This window comes from Xenopus laevis, chromosome 2S (assembly GCF_017654675.1).
Source record: "Xenopus laevis strain J_2021 chromosome 2S, Xenopus_laevis_v10.1, whole genome shotgun sequence".
Taxonomy (NCBI): Eukaryota; Metazoa; Chordata; class Amphibia; order Anura; family Pipidae; genus Xenopus; species Xenopus laevis.
The window spans coordinates 68,199,778-68,218,298 of NC_054374.1; the positions used below are offsets into that span (position 1 = coordinate 68,199,778).

General features: G+C 38.8%; 1 protein-coding gene across 3 annotated transcripts in view; it reads right to left on the reverse strand.

Moving 5' to 3' along the window:
• fgr.S (FGR proto-oncogene, Src family tyrosine kinase S homeolog) overlaps window positions 1-18,521 on the reverse strand; it is a 49,271-nt gene that overhangs the window by 22,928 nt on the left and 7,822 nt on the right. For 2 of the 3 annotated variants that reach the window (XM_018249455.2, XM_041583923.1), the window contains 6 exons: window positions 10,215-10,431; window positions 9,793-9,994; window positions 6,911-7,010; window positions 6,639-6,737; window positions 6,125-6,228; window positions 5,044-5,193 (listed from right to left, as the gene is read on the reverse strand). In XM_018249455.2, coding sequence (XP_018104944.1) covers window positions 5,044-5,193; window positions 6,125-6,228; window positions 6,639-6,737; window positions 6,911-7,010; window positions 9,793-9,991 — 652 coding nt within the window. In that variant the 5' untranslated portion in view covers window positions 9,992-9,994; window positions 10,215-10,431. The remainder of the gene's footprint in view (window positions 1-5,043; window positions 5,194-6,124; window positions 6,229-6,638; window positions 6,738-6,910; window positions 7,011-9,792; window positions 9,995-10,214; window positions 10,432-18,521) is intronic. The other variant, XM_018249454.2, reaches the window with a different exon arrangement.

Here is an 18,521-nt window from a genome sequence, read left to right on the forward strand (position 1 = left end):
AGAAAGATTAGTAAAAAAACTGATGGAGAAAGAATGCAATAGAATCAGGGGAAGACATACTGATAGAAATACAAGGATACTGATGATATATTTGAAATCTTTCTAACGTTCCCTTAACAACAAAAACATTGCAATATAGAGTAATACCACTTGAGTGTGCTGCTGCCTTGCAAAGCACATTAAGCTTTTGTCAGAACTATGAATGTAGACATTATCAGGCAAATGTAATAAAAGGGGCAATGTTTGCTGCTGGTCTAATCACCGTCCTTTCAATGCCTGCAAGTTTAGGGGGGGGGGGAGTTCTCCTTGAAACAGAAATGTAAATGATTCAAATACTGAAATTATCAGAATTAAAAATTAAATTAATTTGTATTTTTTTCCTGTGTGAACAGTGGTTATAAAGAGAAACTATTAGTCAGTGATTCTGTGCAGATACTCCAGGGACCAGAACCGATGTTACTCTGTGTGTAATAGTTAAACAAAACCTGTACTGGATATTGTACCCAATATTGTGCAGGGCATTAAATTCATCACTTAATAGTGAGCATGTTTAACCCTCATTTTAGCTACAGACTGTGACACAGAACACATACTTTTATGCTTTTTCATGTGTGCTGCTCTTTCTTCACTACTATGTTTTCTAAATATGGGAGGTGTGGAACATTATACTAACTCCAGTTCTAAGTCCAGTTCTCACGTGGTCTTAATGGCCCAAAAGTAATGTACCACAGTGCCATGAAATTACTTTCAAATATTGGCAGCTATGCTATTTCGATAATTCTAAGCGAGTTGAGAAACTGTTCCCAGGCATCAGCAACCCACAGGTTACCAGGGGTAACTTAAAGTACTGAAATTCGGATTTTGGCTCTTCTAGTGCAGAGAGTGTAATTACACTTGGAAAGGTAAATTCCGGGCATGAAGGTATTGGCTGCCTCATGTGGTGAAAATCCCAGAAACGCCCCTACAGAAGAGACCCAGAAAAATTTTACTTTCTATATGAAAACATTTTATGCTTTTCTAGTAGATGCTATTTATTTATATCAGTACAAATGGAAGGCCATAAATGAGCCTTAACAACGTTTGCACGCAAATGAAGGAAGAGAAACGTGCCGCAACTTGGACACAATTTGCAACTTTGAAACATGGCAATTTGCTTCCCAATTTTGCACTTTGTACATTGTGCTGCCTTTATAAATGAATCCTAATATAACTTCATTTTCAGCAAAAAAAAAACTAAAATGGCCAGTAGGTGGTGCTAGAAGGCTTAAAAAGAACATATGCCGTTATAAAGCTGGACATATCCCTTTCAAACAGTGCATTATATTTTTTTTCTTATAGGTTTAACTGTAGTGTGTTAGCCTAGCAACTTTCTTCATTATTTAAAGGTTTTAATTATTTGCCTTCTTCTACATCTTTCCAGCTTTTAACGGGGTTGTTCACCTTCAAACACTTTTTCCAGTTTAGTTGTTTTTAGACAGTTTAGCAGAAAAAAAATCGTTTTTGCAATTAGCTTCTATTTGTGATAATTTTTTTTCTAATATTGAAGTGTAAAGTTTCATTTTTCACCTTCTAAAGCAGCTTTGGAAGGGGGAGTCGCCGACTCAGAAACTGTTCTAAATTGATACATTTAGTTGATACATTTCTTAGCTTTGTCCCTGCTGAGCAGAATCCCCGAATTTCATTAAAAACAGCTGTTATCATTGATACAATAGTTGCTAATATTCCACAGATACTACTGAGAAATGTATCAACTAAAGGCAGCAAATTGTAACAGTTCAGATGCTCCTGGATCACTGAGCTGCCAGACTGAAACACCAGACAGGAATGTTCAAATTTAAACTTCAATTTAAATAAACGATAAATAATAAATAGAAAGTATTTGAAAAAAGTCTGAAACCAACTCAACTGAAAAAAAGTATTTGGAGGGTGAACCCCCTTTAAATGGGTATCCCTGACCCCAGTAGCTAAAAGCTAAAAAAAAAAACTATTGCTCTGTAAACTTACCATTTTCTAGTCTTATTGTTACTTATTCCTTATCATTCTATTCCTATTCTCTCATTCAACTCACTGCCTGGTTGCTATGGTAAACAAGACCCTAGCAACCAGATAGCTGCTGAAATTCCAAACTGGAGAACTGCTAAACAAAAAGCTAAATAACTGTAACTGCAAAAAAAAAAAAAAAAAGAAAGAAAGAAAATTGGCTAAAAATATCAATGTCTATGTCATACTAAAAGTTATTTTAAAGGTAAACTACCCATTTAAACAATGCATAAAAAGTGTCTGAGGTTACCCACTGTAGTCAAGTAATGAAGTCAAGCATTGCATCTCCCAAATCCATCTAGTGCCAACTATTGATGATTTACCATATCACTCTGAGTTTAATGAATTAATTAATAGATGCAAAATGGAAAGAGAAATGAAAATACCAACATCTACTTGTGTTAGTGGGCCCAAGCAACCTATTTTCCAAAAGGAATGTAGTGTATTTTGAGGGGTGCTCTGTGTCAGCTGCTGCATAAAGCAACAAACCTGATGAGGCCCCTCTGCACTGATAGGGCATGAGATCTAGTGTTTTCCTAAAAAGAACAGGAATATACAGTCAATACGTTGCCCTATGAAGTTTCAAAAAGTAACTATAACTGTTCTAGATTAATATACAGTTAGGAGTGTTTGCAAAGGCTGGGCTGTTACATTTCTCCATCACTCTCACACAGAATTAGCAGGCAAGGCCACACAGGATACAGAGAGGTTTGTATTCTCACTAACAGAACCTCCTGCATATATGATTAACCACTAGGCTTTGATAATGAAGAGTTTTTTAAGCTTTGCAGTTCTGGACAAACTGAGAGGGGAGCTGTGCAAGTATAAAAAAATTCTTCAAAAGACCATTATGATACTATATGTACTTTATAGGGCTTATTTATGAAGACAAACAGTAAAATCAAGTCCCAGTGTATTATTAACCTATGTCATGTCTGGGCCTGATGAGGGCAAAGGTGGCTTGTGGCTAGTAAATGGGAATAAGCTACCTTATAATGGTGCTGCACTGCACAGAAACGATTCATTTCCTTCCAACATTGACTAAGAAAAAGCTTTAACTTGCGAGTGATTGTCTAACAGTGCTAAGTAGCATCCACATTGCTAAATCAAGAAACATTTTGTGCACTTGAATTAATGGCTGCCTGCTATTAATCTGGAATTCTGTAATACAAAATGCCGCATTGAGGAAAAAAACACAGCAATTTGTGGATATTGTTGTGCTTTCCATGTTGCACTTGCATTAACAAATGAGGCTCTTATATGTGTGTTTTGGAATGTATTGTCTGTCTAACAGCTATGAGGAACTGTGTCAAAAAACCCGCATTTTGTCATATCATTGAATCATTGCCATAAAAGAGGTTTGGAGACTTTTTTTTATTCAAAACCATGTAAGTGACCCCAATATTTGGGGTTGTTAGCTAAAAAAAAGACAGATATATGAAAACATTGCCATATCATCCTAGGTATTTTGAGGGCATCGGATGAGCACTCACCCCAAATCTTATCTACACTGTGGCAGGGTCTGTCTAACATCTGCTTGGCCCCATGACTATAAACATTACACAGGGAAAATCTGCTACTTGCAGCCAACTACAAAAAGTAATTGTGTTTCCTATCAGGGCATACAGTAAATGATTGAGGCATTTTTTCTGCAAGCAGAAAAATCCCCAAACCCAGCTATACTGCCATGTGTGCAATGAGCCTAAAGCTGGCCATAGACGCAAAGATCCGATCGTACGAATCGAGGATTTGTATGATTTTTGGACCGTGTGTGGAGAGTCCCGACATTTTTCGTCCGGCGGAGATCGGTAGTTTGGTCGATCAGACAGGTTAGAAAATTTCTGTCGGCTGCCGATAATATCTCTGCGTGTATTGCCAATCGTACGATTTTCAGTGGGAGACTGTCACCAGCTTTGTCAGACATAACTATCATACGATTGCTGTCAGGAGCAGAACATTGCTGATCTGTTCTTTAACTACTTTATTTGATCTGACTGGTAAGACTTTGATCTGAATGGTTAGTGGCAGGTCAGGAGATGGGGAAGTCCGATCGTACGATGATTCGTCCGATCGGATCTTTGCGTCTATGGCCAGCTTAAGCCTAAAAGCAGAATTTTTCCACTCACCCCAAAGACCCCACATTAACCCAAAAAAACCCAAACCAACCAGGTACATTTCCATTTTTTTTGCAAAATATATTTATTTCAGACTTGGGCCAAAGTTATTAAAAAATACATATTAATTTCTATATTAGCAGGAATTCCAGTACTAATACAATTTCTGGTATCTACAAATTGATTTGTAAAAGAGCTGGCAGAGTATATGTTATGGCGTTGCTGAAGGGAAGCTGAATTGTACAACTCGGCACAGTTTGAGCTAGCTGCCTCTTAGCTTCTTGTATTGAATTGTTCATCATGCCCTGATTTTGAACTTAAGAAAATAGAGTGCTACTGCAATATTGTTTCATTGTATCACATCTAAACACATCCCCACATAGTCTGAACAATCATATTTGAACATGGTGTTCTTGCTATGCCACTTCACGACCAATCTGCTCTTTTGTCTACTCTGTAAGGAAAGCCTTGTTGCTAGGGGATACAGCAGTCTATGAGATGCTAGCCTTGCACTTTCCTTGAATGCCAATCGTATGTGTCCCTAAAGTTAATGTTAATGCTTTTTTATTTCTGTGCATTTACCAGTGTATATTATAAACTCTACATTGCCTGCTTTCTTTCCAAAATCCATGCTACAAGCTGCCTTATAACAGAAACATACCTATCAGGCCTGGACTGGTCTTTAGATTCTGGCAAATACTATTATATTGTAGCTGCTATAAGATACCATAGACACTCACTATTTATTGGGCCTGCGGGGGTATTTGGGCCTCTGTGTACTTGAAATGCCAGGGCTTACTTGGAATGTCAGTCTGGACTTGATACCTCTATATTATTTATGTCCATGAAGAAAGGAAAGATTAGTCTATATAAGATGCAGCCTTCTTACCACTATAGTGTAACACCAGCTCCTCCACAGTATCAAACTGGACCCTGGTTGTAATATAGAACCCTCCACTGTCTAGCTTGCGGATCTTGTAATGTTTTGCATGGTCTCCTCTGTTAGCATCCCAGTCACGAACAGAAAGGGAGTATGCACCTGCGAAGAACCATAACATGAAGCTGTTGATCAAAATGGAAAATAGAGTGGAAGGTAAAAGAAATAAGGTGGCAAGGATTAGTTAAACATAATATTTAGAGAAGACAGAATATCACATAGGAAAAATGTGAAAGGAGACTTAAAGACTAAAATAAGAGAGCATGGTAGGGTGTTAGTATACTGATACTGTTTATTTATGTTTATATATATCATATATACAAGAAAGAAAGGCAATGGCACACCAGGCACGATCAAGCAGGGAAAACCCTTGCGAAGATTTATTTGCACACGATGCAACGTTTCGGGGTGGTCCCCTTTGTCAAGCATATATATCATATATACACCACACACATACTGTACATATATATACAGGTATGGGCCTGTTATCCAGAATGCTCGGGACCTGGGGGTTTTCAGGATACTGGATCCTTCCATACTTTGGATCTTCATACTTAAATCTACTAGAAAATAATGTAAACATAACAGGAACCCAAAATGCTGGTTTTGCTTCCAAAAAGGATTAATTAATAATAATTATTAATTATTATTATCTTACTTTGTATGTAGAAGGAAGAAGGAAAGGTACTGTTTAATTGTTACAGAGAAATCATTTTTTAAATTAAATTTAGATTATTTGGATAAAATGGAGTAGAAATCATATTTTAAAATTTAGATTGTTATGATAAAATGGAATCTATAGGAGACAGATATTCTGTAATTCAGAGCTTTCTGGATAATAGATCTCATACCTGCACATATATATATATATATATACTTTGTATAGTGCAAAAAAATGAAATCCTTTATTTAAACTCAACGTTTCGATCCAATACTTGGATCTTTGTCAGGAGAATGCAGGACAAACAAAAGGTTTTTTGTTTGTATATATATACAAATATATTATATACTCATGCATCCTGATAAGCTTTACCTTTGGTTGTCTCGCTCTCCCTGATCATGAAGGTTCCTCTTTGATTCCCATCAGACAAAAGTAGTCTCTCTGCATCCTTCCGGCCAATCTTTCCAAAGTACCACCTAATTTAGAGACAGGGGAAACAGTGGTACATGAGAAATTACAATTCTTTAACACCATTCTATAAGAATATTTGTTTTGTACATCATGAGACGTTATTCAAGATCTTCTGGCTTCCATAGACCCCAAAGAACAGCCAAGTGTTCCATTATTCATAGTATCTATGCTTACAAGGTTCACAATTGTACAAGTTTCACATTTACATATATCGATACATATGTAATCCCGCGGTGATTCGCATTCTTGCTGGCGGGAATGCATTTGGGGAGATTAGTTGCCCGCAGTAGAGAAGATTTGTCGCTGGGCAACTAATCTCCCTGTGTGCCACCACCCTTAAAGTATTTGGTTATGTTAGCTATTAAAAAGTTTGTTGATCTTAGCATTTTTCTTCCAAGTGCAGGGTAGAACTTACTCTTTCGACTGAATGGAATTCATAGGTGCCACATAATTACTGGGGATGTATCCTGTATTTCCAGAACTTAGCGATCGAGCTTCCCACCAATCACCCTCTCTGTATAGGGAATAAATAGATCAGATGCATATTATACACAATCTATATATATATATATATACAGTATATATATATATATATATATATATATATATATATATATATATACTTAAGGTTACTGTATGTAGTCACAATAATTTATGCACACATTCCTATCTCAGTAAGATACTCACGAGTTGTTAATAATATGGAACTTCTCTCCCTTTTGAAAGTTCAGGTCATCCTCTGTGCGAGCATCATAATCGTACAAAGCAATAAACATGGTTGCCCCTCCTACATGAACAAAGTTAAAATAATTATATTCTAGCATAAAGAATGATATATTTAAATATCATTTTTCACCAAATACATACCATTTGAGGTAAAAGCCTTTATAATAAGAGGGCCTCAGAAGTTTTGTATTCCCTTAAGGGTAAGATTTTTAAGATTTGTTAAGTTTATGCACCAATATTATGTCCACAGGTGCAACCAGGCTAGAAAGGGGTCATTTGATATTTATAAAGACCATCCCAGACAAACTTAGTAAGGGGCTATTATGCAGGTGGGTCATGACACAAGTTAAAATTCAAGCTTAGAAGGCACAAGGTTAGTTTACCTGGCCAACCTAAAGTCATCATAGTTGTAGGTCAGACCCTACAGAAAATCACGCTGTTTGTGAAGGCCGAGTATATGAAGAAAACTCTTGGTTAAGGTAAGGATGCCAGACAATTTATTTTAGCTGGTCAGGACAACTCTGATGTTGCTGCAAAAACTTTTTAGAAGAATAAGGGTAACTGCCCATTGTACTGATGTTTCATGAGAATGTATCAGAGAGCTGGAAAGACATGTAGGGCCACCTTGGCTGTACCATGCAACATCTGGCTATGGGCCAGTGCTCAAGCTGCCTGTGGAGGAGAGGCAACTATGATGCATTTCTTAGTTTAATGGCTTGTATGGGGGTAGCAGCATTGTTCTTGAAGTTCTTAACCTGAATTCAGAGGGTGGGTGAACTTTTACCCAGGTGTGCTTTGGCTTTCTACTGCATGTGCAATGAGTTTATCATCGAGGATGGGCAGCATCCTAGGCCCAGGTCTGGGTGGCCTTTCCACAAATCCGGGCCTGGCCACAGATCCATACATCCTGCTGTGGGACCAGTTTGTGATTGATTCATCATCATCATCATCATCATCATTTATTTAAGTTACTCAGTGCTTTACAATAATTTATAACAAACAGAGATTACAGAATTACAGTGAAAAACTAGGGTCACAGGGCCCTACTTGCAAGAGCTTACCTCGCTCCTAATGCACCCTTTCCCTACCAAACACAGTCTACTGTGTGCTAATGATAAACCTGCACCCAACCACCCATCTCTGACATTATTGGAGGCAGGAGATGCGGGGTTATAAATCAGAATGTCATGCAAATCAGATAGTGGACTAAGATTAATGGGAGATTGTTAATTGAGGCTGGGCCAGGGAGAACAAGGCCAGCCACGTGCTATGGCCCTATGAAGTGCAATACAGTATGTCAGCCCAAGCGTAAGAGGTGGCGTAAGAGACTCAAAGGGAAAGTTTGTATTTAACTTTTAATATACTATAGATTAATGTATTCTAAGCAATTTAGCGTTTGGCCTTCATTATTTATTTTGTATGCTTTTTAATAGCCTTCCTCTGCTGGCCCTTTTCATCATGCAGCTAAGAATGTAGTCTGGTTGATGCAGATGACCTGTGATCCAGAAAACAGACTGACCCCCAAGCTTTGGTTTTACTGCTACTCTTATTTTTCATTGCTTACATTTATTTTCTACTATTCATACAAAACTGTTCACTTGTTGCTAGGGTAATTAACATCCATTTAAAGAAGATCCAAGATGATGCACAATCCATGAATAGCCTTGTAAGTACCCAAGTAAGCCATTTAGAGATATCAGGAGGCAGGGTGTAAGCCCACTTAGCCTCATGCATTCAGGCCCGGATTTGTGGCGAGGGCACATAGGCCCGGGCCTAGGGCGGCAAAAAATAGGGGCGGCATGCCGCCCAGCCGCATTATGGGGATGTGTGCGTCCCCATTCAATTACACCAGCTGCGCCGGCGTTTTTTTGCCGGTGCGCTGGGAAGGGGAAGTGTAGGCTGGCGCTAGGACCGCGCGGCCGCCTGGTTGGACCTCGCGGCCTAGGGGCGGCCGGCAAACAAATCCGGCGCTGCATGTATTGCTGTTACAGAAGAGGCTGCACTACCTAAAGGTGACCATAGATGCAGCGATAATATCAAACAAAACATATTTTCGTACGATATACAGTACATGTATGGTGGGAGATGAGGCAATTGATATCAACAGAAGACTTGGATATTGGTCAGTTGATCAATCAGGCTGGCAGAAAATTTTGATCGAGTGCCTTTGAAGGCACCAGAACATAGGCCATTGCTGAATCGTCAGATACAGGTAGAATTCTATTGTTTCTATCTGTTTAGCTGACAATTCAGCTCTACAAGAGTGTATTGAAATGAACGATCTTTCTTGGAAATATCTTTTCCAGGAAAGATTGAAATTGTAACATCCATGGCCACGTCTCCAACACCATCTTGGCTGAGGAGGAACAGTAAGCTTTTCTTCAGCAGCTGAACTTTTTTCAAGTAGAAGTGATAAATAATCAGAGCAGTAGCGTAAAATACATTTTATGGCCCCCATGCAAAAATTATTTGGGTCCTCCAAATGGACTCAATACATTAAACAAGTTCAACTCTTTACTTTACAATTAAAAAATCCTTTGCATCTATGCATGATGGCCAGTTTCAATTTTCAGGGTTTTTGCACTTTGAACCAATTTCTCTGTAATAAATGTTGGTTTCTAAAGTCATAGTTATTTAGCAGGAGCTCCTTACAAAGCTAACTGCAGCTATAATTTCTTTGTAATTGTCAAATTTTATATGTTCATTTATTAAGCAAATGCTTGGTTCGTTATGCTAGTTATATTATCTCAGGACACTCTTTGCAATGTTTTCACAAATATTACATAACATCATTAATGTTAATTAAGAGACAGGTCTTGCTTATAGACCTTCCACCAATGTACCTGAAACTCCTACTCCCATTCCTCTGTGGCTGGTTCCCAACATTACCCCTCCTATTCCCGGACTGATGAATGGTGTATGGGTTTCTTGAATCCGAAAAGGCATCTGACTTGTGGGATCTGGACCGTACCTCTGGGGGTTCTCCAGTGCACTCTCCTCCACCTTTGCCACTTCATCTTCTTTACACTGTTTGCAGCCCATTACCTGCAAAATGGCAGTATTCAGTATTTCCATCTTCTATAAAACATGCTACTACAAAAGGAAGACCTCAGCTCTTGATAGTTTACAAGTGCTTTAGTTTTAACAATATATTTTAAAACGGGGCAACTCACTAGTATTTTAAGCACCAGTTTAATCGCAAGTGAAATAGACCCAATTATTAGCACATTTTAAGGTTAAGTAACGTTTATTAGTAAGTTGTTACCTACTAATGAAATGTGAGCTCAGAGAAGAGGCATCATCCATGCATCTGTAGAAAAGCAAAATAGATACACAGTGTAGGCAAAATGATCAGTCTTTGTTGCTGTTCCCTTTTCCTAGTTGAAGTTCTCTTCTTCTCATCACAGACTGCTATTTGCCATCTTTTTCATTCACAGACTCCTTTTTTCTTGAGGGTGAATTTAAAGGAAATGTGTGATTTGCTGCAAGGAAGAATTACTGGTTATGTTGGCACTACAGAATATGTACAGTGGGTGATTTATAAATAATAGACAACAACATTATGTCCTCTTATATAATGATTTAGAGCCTTACAGGGCCTCTGAGACCTGCTGCATGCAAATATATCTGCTCACTTCAATTTCTTTTAGTCTCCTACTTCACCAATCTTCTTTCTCTGTGCTGTTTCATTGTCACAGGTGTCACAATGCCCTTCTATTCATTACTACTTGAATAACTCTATTTTTCCTTACTAGTTGCATTCTTGTATATTATTTACTGCATGTCTTTGCTTCTCTATTTATTTATTTCTTCCTCTCTTGTATGCACAGTCCCACAACCTTATCTCTGAATGTATGAAATGAAACCCTCTCCCTTCCTGTTCTAAGCTAAAATGGTCACTTATTTCCTTAATGGGGTTGAAGGCTTACTTCAGCTTTAGGATCCCGTGCTTCTTACTCCAGTACTTCTGCAATGTGTTATAAGAACATGGTATTTACAATTACCGATTGCTTGCTATGGGCAGCTACAATTGTGCAGTTTAGCACCTATATTTGTTGGTCCTATTACATTAGACTTTTTCTTTTGGGGGGGGGTTTATACAAGGTGCAGATAAAGGTGCTAGTTTGTCACAGTCTTTCTTATAACCTTGCGTAGCCCCCCCTTATGTGTTATACCCCAACCTCACAAAAAAAGTGACTAAGGTCATTGCACAGATAAAAACCATAAACCTATATTGTTATAAGTAATACCTTGCACTAAGTACAATTCTGCAGCAAAAGTTTAGAGTGAATTAGCCCTTTAAAGGAGAATTAAACGCTGAAACCAAATATGTCTAGATAGAAATGCTGTATTTTATACATATATCTTATACATTTTACACTGAACTTGCTGCCCCAGACTAAAGGTGTAGCATCTCTATAACAGTAATGATTCAGGTCTTCAAATTTGTGCACAGGAACTCTCCATCTTGGATATTGTTTTGATTCGAGTGTCAGTGACACTGCACATGCTCAGTGGGTTCTGAGAAAATTTACTAAGGTGTGAATGGTAAATTCAAATTCAAATTTTCAAATTGTTTTTTTGGTCAAAACTCACAATTTTTAGTTTAAAACCACTAACTCAAATTCTAATTCGAATGTGAGATTTATCACACCTCGACCCTGGAAACAGTTCGAATTCGTTACTTTGCAATCTAAAACCTGCCGAGATCATGTACAAGTCAATGGCAGAGGTCTGTTGAACAATTTGAAGATGTTAATCCTTCCTGACATTCGAGTTTTTTTAGGAGGAAAACTCAATTCGAATTTGATTTGAATTTTCGCGTCATTCCTATTCGATCGAATTTTAGACGTTCGAGTTTTTTCATAAATAAACATTTGGGTTTATTAGAGTTTATTTGACCTTTGATAAATAACCCCCTCAGTGTCAGCTATCTTAACGGAATATTCACTGTCTGCAAAGTCTGTTAAATTGCAAAATCCAGACCCATGAGAAACTGGAAACTCAAATTCACAAAGTAATGGTATTTTTTTTTTTTTACATACAATTAAACCATAATGAAGAATGCCCTAATGCACTGGATGATCTACAGAACAAAAATGCTTCAGAACCTTTCTCTACCTTTAACTCAGCAGCTGTCTTTGAAGTTCAGTGTCAGTTATCTATCTGAATACACACTCTCTGCAAAGTCTGTTACATTTTCGGTCACTGACGCTCTGACAAAGCCCTGGTAGTATCAGAAGGTGCAAGGCACAAATTTCTGGGTAAGGCCACACTGGTCGTTTTGGGGAGATTTGGTCGCCTGGCGACTAATCGCCTCGTCTTTGCGGTGACCAATCTCCCCAAACACCTTATCTGACTCTGTGCCGGCTAAAATGAAAAAAACGCCGGCGCTAATCACATGCAGCGATTCATTTTCCGAAGTCGCCAAAGTTTCCTCACGAGGAAACCTCGGGTGACTTCGGAAAATGAATTGCCACGTGTCACTAGCGCCGTCGTTTTTTCATTTTAGCCGTCGCAAAGTCAAGGAAGGCATTTGGGGAGATTGGTTGCCGCAAAGATGAGGCGATTAGTCGCCAGGCGACCAAATCTCCCCAAAACGCCCAGTGTGGCCTAACCCTTAAAAGGAGCACAAAGGGGCAAAGTTTTGCTCTCTTAGTACACTAGCACTTGTGCCAGGGAATCAAATGAACCCCTAGTGTGATTTTTTGTAGTTTTGCCATTTTTTTTTTACAAATAAAAACAGTGTCATAAACTCATTGTCCTTTCTGGGGATCTCCTGAAATGTACCAGCGCACAAACAGTGGGATCAGGTGGCAATCCTCTGTGTTTCAAATTAACACTGTTTTTTCATTCCAAAAAGTGCAGTGGGCAAAATGCTGAAGAATCTTGGGGAGAACCATAGGCTTAAGATGGGGTATAGCCATTGACATGCAGATATATCCTTATGTCCAACAATCCATCATATGGTGCAATCTCTCAACCTACCACTAACCATGCAGATTAAATAAAGTAGCAAAAATAACAAATCAGACAATGTCCTGCACAGACAGCACTAAGGTTATGTCTGGCAAATAGTAATGACAGTCACCCATTCATATTGTCTGATACAATGCATAAAAATAAATGCATAGATATTATCGCTGGCCGACATAAATCTTCTAACCTGTCTGACCGACTAAACAACCGTTTGTCATGGAAAGAAAATTGTCTGGATGAGACACACATGGTCTGAAAATGTCACAGCATAATAAAGAATGTAGAAACCCTGTGCTTTTCAATATCTGGGCAATTATTTCTATAGAATATCAAAGAAGTCCATGGATGTTCCAGGTCATGTTCTGAAAAATACTACACAAATGGCCACAGGACAGAGATGGCGACTTCCATCTGAGGTTGGACTTGTGCATACAAGTCTGGTTTTTGTTCCATCTTGGTGGTGAGACAAAAAGGAAACAACAAAATAGAATTTGGGAGAAATCTACAAAATACTGAGTGTGAGGCTGAAACCGAGATTCTAAAAATATGTCTTTGTTACTTTATGATACATAGAAAGGCATAGAGTATTAGCAACATAATTAAGCATCAAAGATGATGACAGAATTAGGGTGCAGAAGTAGAAGAGGATTTCATTCCCCCTACCTCTTCCTCCTCTGCAAAAAAATGCTATAATATCCAGAATTCTTGGGCCCAGGGTTTTTCCAGATAACTGGTCTCTCATAATGATTGCAGTGTGCCGGTATCTTTGTTCCTTCTCTCATAATGAGGAGCACCATGCCTTGGGTATATACAATATACTGTTTTATTATTAGAGGAAAAAAATCTAAATATAATAATTATTTGCATAAAACGAACACTAAGGGAAATGGCATTGAAGTATTTCAGAGCTTACTGATTTCCTGATTCCTGATTCTAGATACCTGTTCCTCTTAAATGCAGTTATAAATAAAACTAAAAAGAAAGAGTCCTCACATCACACCATGGAAAACCATTGAAGTCAAATGTTGTACAGGTATGGGATCTGTTATCCAGATTGCTTTTCTGCATAATAGATAATAGATCTTTCCGTTATTTGTATTTTCACTTCCTAACTCTACTAGAACATTATGTAAACATTAAGGGGCAGGTTTATCAAGGGTTCGAATTTCGAGTTCATGGGAGCTTGTAAAAACTCCCATAAACTCCCATGAACTTGAAATTCGATAAAAACCAGACCAACCAAAATATTTCAAAAAATCAAATTTTTCAAACTTGGGTGAATGGGATTGACCTGATTCGAATTCAATTCAAGTTTTTTTCTTCAAAAAACCCCCTAGATTTTCAGGAAGGCTGCAAACAACTCCAAATTGATCCCAGGAAGTCCCCCATAGGCTAAAACAGCAATTCTGCAGGTTTAAGGTGGCTAATAGTCAAATTAAAATTCTTAAAAGGCCAGTAAATGCTAAATTTTGAAAATCAAATTAAATTTTTTTAACTCGAATCAAATTTTATATATTTTTATATAATTTTATATATTCTCGTGTATAAGCCGACCCGTGTATAAGCCGAGGTACCTAATTTACCTAAGAAAACTGGAAAAATTTATTGACTCGTGTATAAGCCTAGGGGCCCCATGTCAGATTTCAAAATTGAATATAAAAAAATCTGTTTGCTCTTTTGAGACATGGATTTCAGTGCAGCACTATTAACTGATTCATTTTGAAAATCAATCTGTACCTGCACCCACTGAATAACAATGAAAGGTAGGCCTGCTCTTAGTGTGTCTGCTCTTAGTGTACTTCTTTTATTGATCTAGGCCAGAGTATGATGAGATCAAGGGAAGCCAGTGATTGCAGGAAGACTAGGGCTCTCATTTGAGGGAAATAAGTATTATCTCAATGTTGACGCCATTAGGGTAATGTCTGCGGAACAACAGTAGACTATAACCCATGGCAATCGTATGGACATTATTTAGAACACAGCAGCCCTTCCCTCGTCGGGAAAAGTCACACTGAACCCCAACGACGATAAAAGGCAACGCATCTCTTAAGGCAACTGATCTCTTAATTTCCTTCCCGGTGCCTTAATATTACCGGTACCTTTTTTCTGCTTTTGCTAGGTGCTCCAGCGCCTCATTGATCTTTTGAGCAGCCATGACACCTCTAGCGACAACCTCACCGTCACCAGACAGGAGGAGCTGCGCTACGCTACATCATACTCAGTCTTCTCCTGATGCGCTATGGGAGAGGGAGGAGTGTTGGGGCCGCGGAAGGAGCCTCATATCTGCGGCCGGTGAGGGACTGGCTGGTTACGCAGGGATTTAGGGCACATATGAGAACTGGGGTTCCGCTGAGGAAGGGGGTGTCTATTTTTCCCCTTAGCTGACCCGCGTATAAGCCGAGGTAGAGTTTTTCAGCACATTTTGGGTGCTGAAAAACTCGGCTTATACGCGAGTATATACGGTATTCCCTAGTCAAATTCCACTAAGAAAAAACCTTGAAAATTCGAATTTTCACTTCAACCCTTGATAAATCTGCCCCTAAATAACCCGATAGGCTGGCTCTGGTTCCAATAAGAATTAATTATATCTTAGTTTGGATTAAGTACAAGGTACTTTTTGAAAAATTTGGCTTTTGATAAAATGGAATCTATGGGAGAGGCCTTTCTGTAATTCGGAGCTTTCTGCATAACGGGTTTCCAGATAACGGATCCCATACAAGGTACTTTTTGAAAAATTTGGATTTTGATAAAATGGAATCTATGGGAGAGGCCTTTCTGTAATTCGGAGCTTTCTGCATAACGGGTTTCCAGATAACGGATCCCATACCTGTACCTTGTGACATGAGTAGTTTGTTTCACAATAAGGCATTGCACTGTGAAAAGGCAATTTGCGTATACATTTGTGTTTCTACTATAAGATACACGTAGCAAATTAAAAGAGACACTGTGTAAAGGAAGTTAAGTTAGTGTATGAAAACATACGTAACACAAGTCAGATCAATAAATGATTTTCCCCTCTGAGGCAAATTTCAGAGGCTTCAAATGGATCTCGCGATCAACTAGCAGTTAGGCATGTAATATATAGACTTGTTTATAAAAAGTTGAACTTGATGGACGTGTGTCCTTTTTCAGCCTAACTTATTATGTTACTATATGTATTCATGAAGGATATGCCCCCCTCCCCAACACTCTTACCAATCTTACGTTGGAGGAAATTGGGGGGGGCATTACAGCGCAATTAAGCTCTCTGCACTAGAAGAGCTGAATTCACGATGCTCTATACGAGAATATATTCGGAGCTCAGACCCAGACCCCGCACATCCACACGCCACAGTAAAAAAGCCACACATACAGGGACATGGTCCCCCATATGAGGTCAGCCCCCCCCCTTAAAAGTGCAAAATTAAAAAAAAATGGCAGTTTCCACTTGTTTTTTGCAAAATGTCCTGCACTTTGTAAATGAAGCCTCTGGTCCAAGGTAGCCAGTATTACAATTATGTCATAGTAAGGCTTAATGGATCACTGGTTAGAGGTTAGAAAGTAGCTGGGACTCCAGAAGGCAGCAAATATCAGACCATGACTGGCTCCAACTCACTAGAGAGCATCTGTAGACACCTGCAATTCTTTATTTTATATAGATAACATCTTGATATAAAACAAAGTATCAAATGTCAGCTTTACCAACAAAAAAATGAATTGATTTTGATTTTTAAAGCCAAAGTACTTTTAGGCCATTCAAAACTGTTCATTTAAAGTATCAGTCACCTAGACACAGTTTCTATCATTCAGAGCCATTTGTATAAATATTCATGGGCAATTATTCATCAGTCGTGACAACAAACATTTACAGTTATTGCTAAAGCCTTTCATGTTATGCATTTAAATGTTATAGAGTATATTTAGAGTATTATGTAGAACAGTTGGGGTGCTGAAGCAGAATTTGGACCCAAATTTAGGAAATTGATACAAACCATGTACCCACCTTGCTTGCTTTGCTTTTTAATTAGTAATTTGAATTATATTCACTTGTTGACCATTACATTCTCATGGTCATAACACTGTGCTGCACAGGTCTTTACAAGCAGAAACCTATTTAGACTGTTAAGGTGACCATAGACGGACAGACAGAGAAACAAATATTTGTTCGATATTCGGTGCGTGTATGGTGGGAAACGAGCCTACCAATATCGGCAGAAAACTTGGATATCGGTCGGCTCGTCGATCGGGCTGGACGGAAAATTTTGATCGGGTGCATTTGAAGGCACCCAAACATCGTCCATTGTTAGTGCTGAATCGTCTGATACAGGTAGAATTCTATTGTTTACACCATTATATCTGATGATTCAGCTCTACACGTGTGTATTGAAATGAACGATCTTTCTAGGAAAGATCTTTTCCAAGAAAGATCGTAATTGTTACGTCTATGACCACCTTAAAGCTGGCCATAGACGCAAAGATCCGATCATTCAAATCCTCGAACAATTGGATTTCCCCATCTTCCGACCTGCCACTAACCTTCAGTTTAAATAAAGTAGAAAAGAACACATCAGACGATCCTCTGCCCCTAAAGGTGGCCATAGACTCCAAGATCCCCTCGTTTGGCGACATCGCCAAACGAGCGGATCTTTCCCCGATATGCCACTAACTGCATGGCTATATCGGGGGTGATTCGAACGTTGGGCCGTATGGCCGAACGATCGAATTACGATGCGCCAAGCGGCTCCGACGGGTCGGTCGGGTAAAAATCCAACCTTCCCGATCGATATCGTGGCCAGATATCGATCGGGAAGACCCGTCGGAAGCCCCCATACACGGGCAGATAAGCTGTCAAATCGGTCCAAACGACCGATATCGGCAGCTTTATCTGCCCGTGTATGGCCACCTTAACAGCAATAATGTCCGACAAAGCTAATGACAGTCTCCCTCTGAAAATCGTCCGATCAGCATGTAGAGATATTACCGTCAGCCTACAGAAATCTTTTAACTTGGCCGATTGACCAAACGAGCGATCTCCATGGGACGAAAAATGTCCACAGGAGGATTCGTACAATCAGATCTTTGCGTCTATGGCCAGCTTTAGAATTAACTTGCTTGACCACTGTTTTTGCTAGCTGTTGTCTGTACTATTGATAACATCTCATAAAATGATAGCACAGCTGGAGACCTCCTTTCTGGGCACAGTAGAGCCTCTCAGACTACTGGTGTATAATAATGAAACCATTTTCATGGCCTGTAACAGAGATATAAACCAATCCAAACTGCAAATAAGCTTGTGTCTCTTATGGAGAACCCCCCCCCCAAAAAAAATCTTAATTATCATGTAATGGCACCTCCTGATATTGAGTTACATTTCAGCAAGTATGGTAAGGGCAAATTATTAGCCAATTCATGACAATACCCAATGCTGACAATAACATTTGCTTTACCAGGTGCATTCCTTGTAAGACCTTACAGCCTACAGCTAAAACTATTAGAATATGTTTTAATAATGTATCCCAGCACAGAGCAAGCTGACCCAGAGTTTGATCCATTCCTTCACTCTTCACTGGAAGCTGTTACTTTAAGGGGCATATTTATTATGCTGTGTAACATG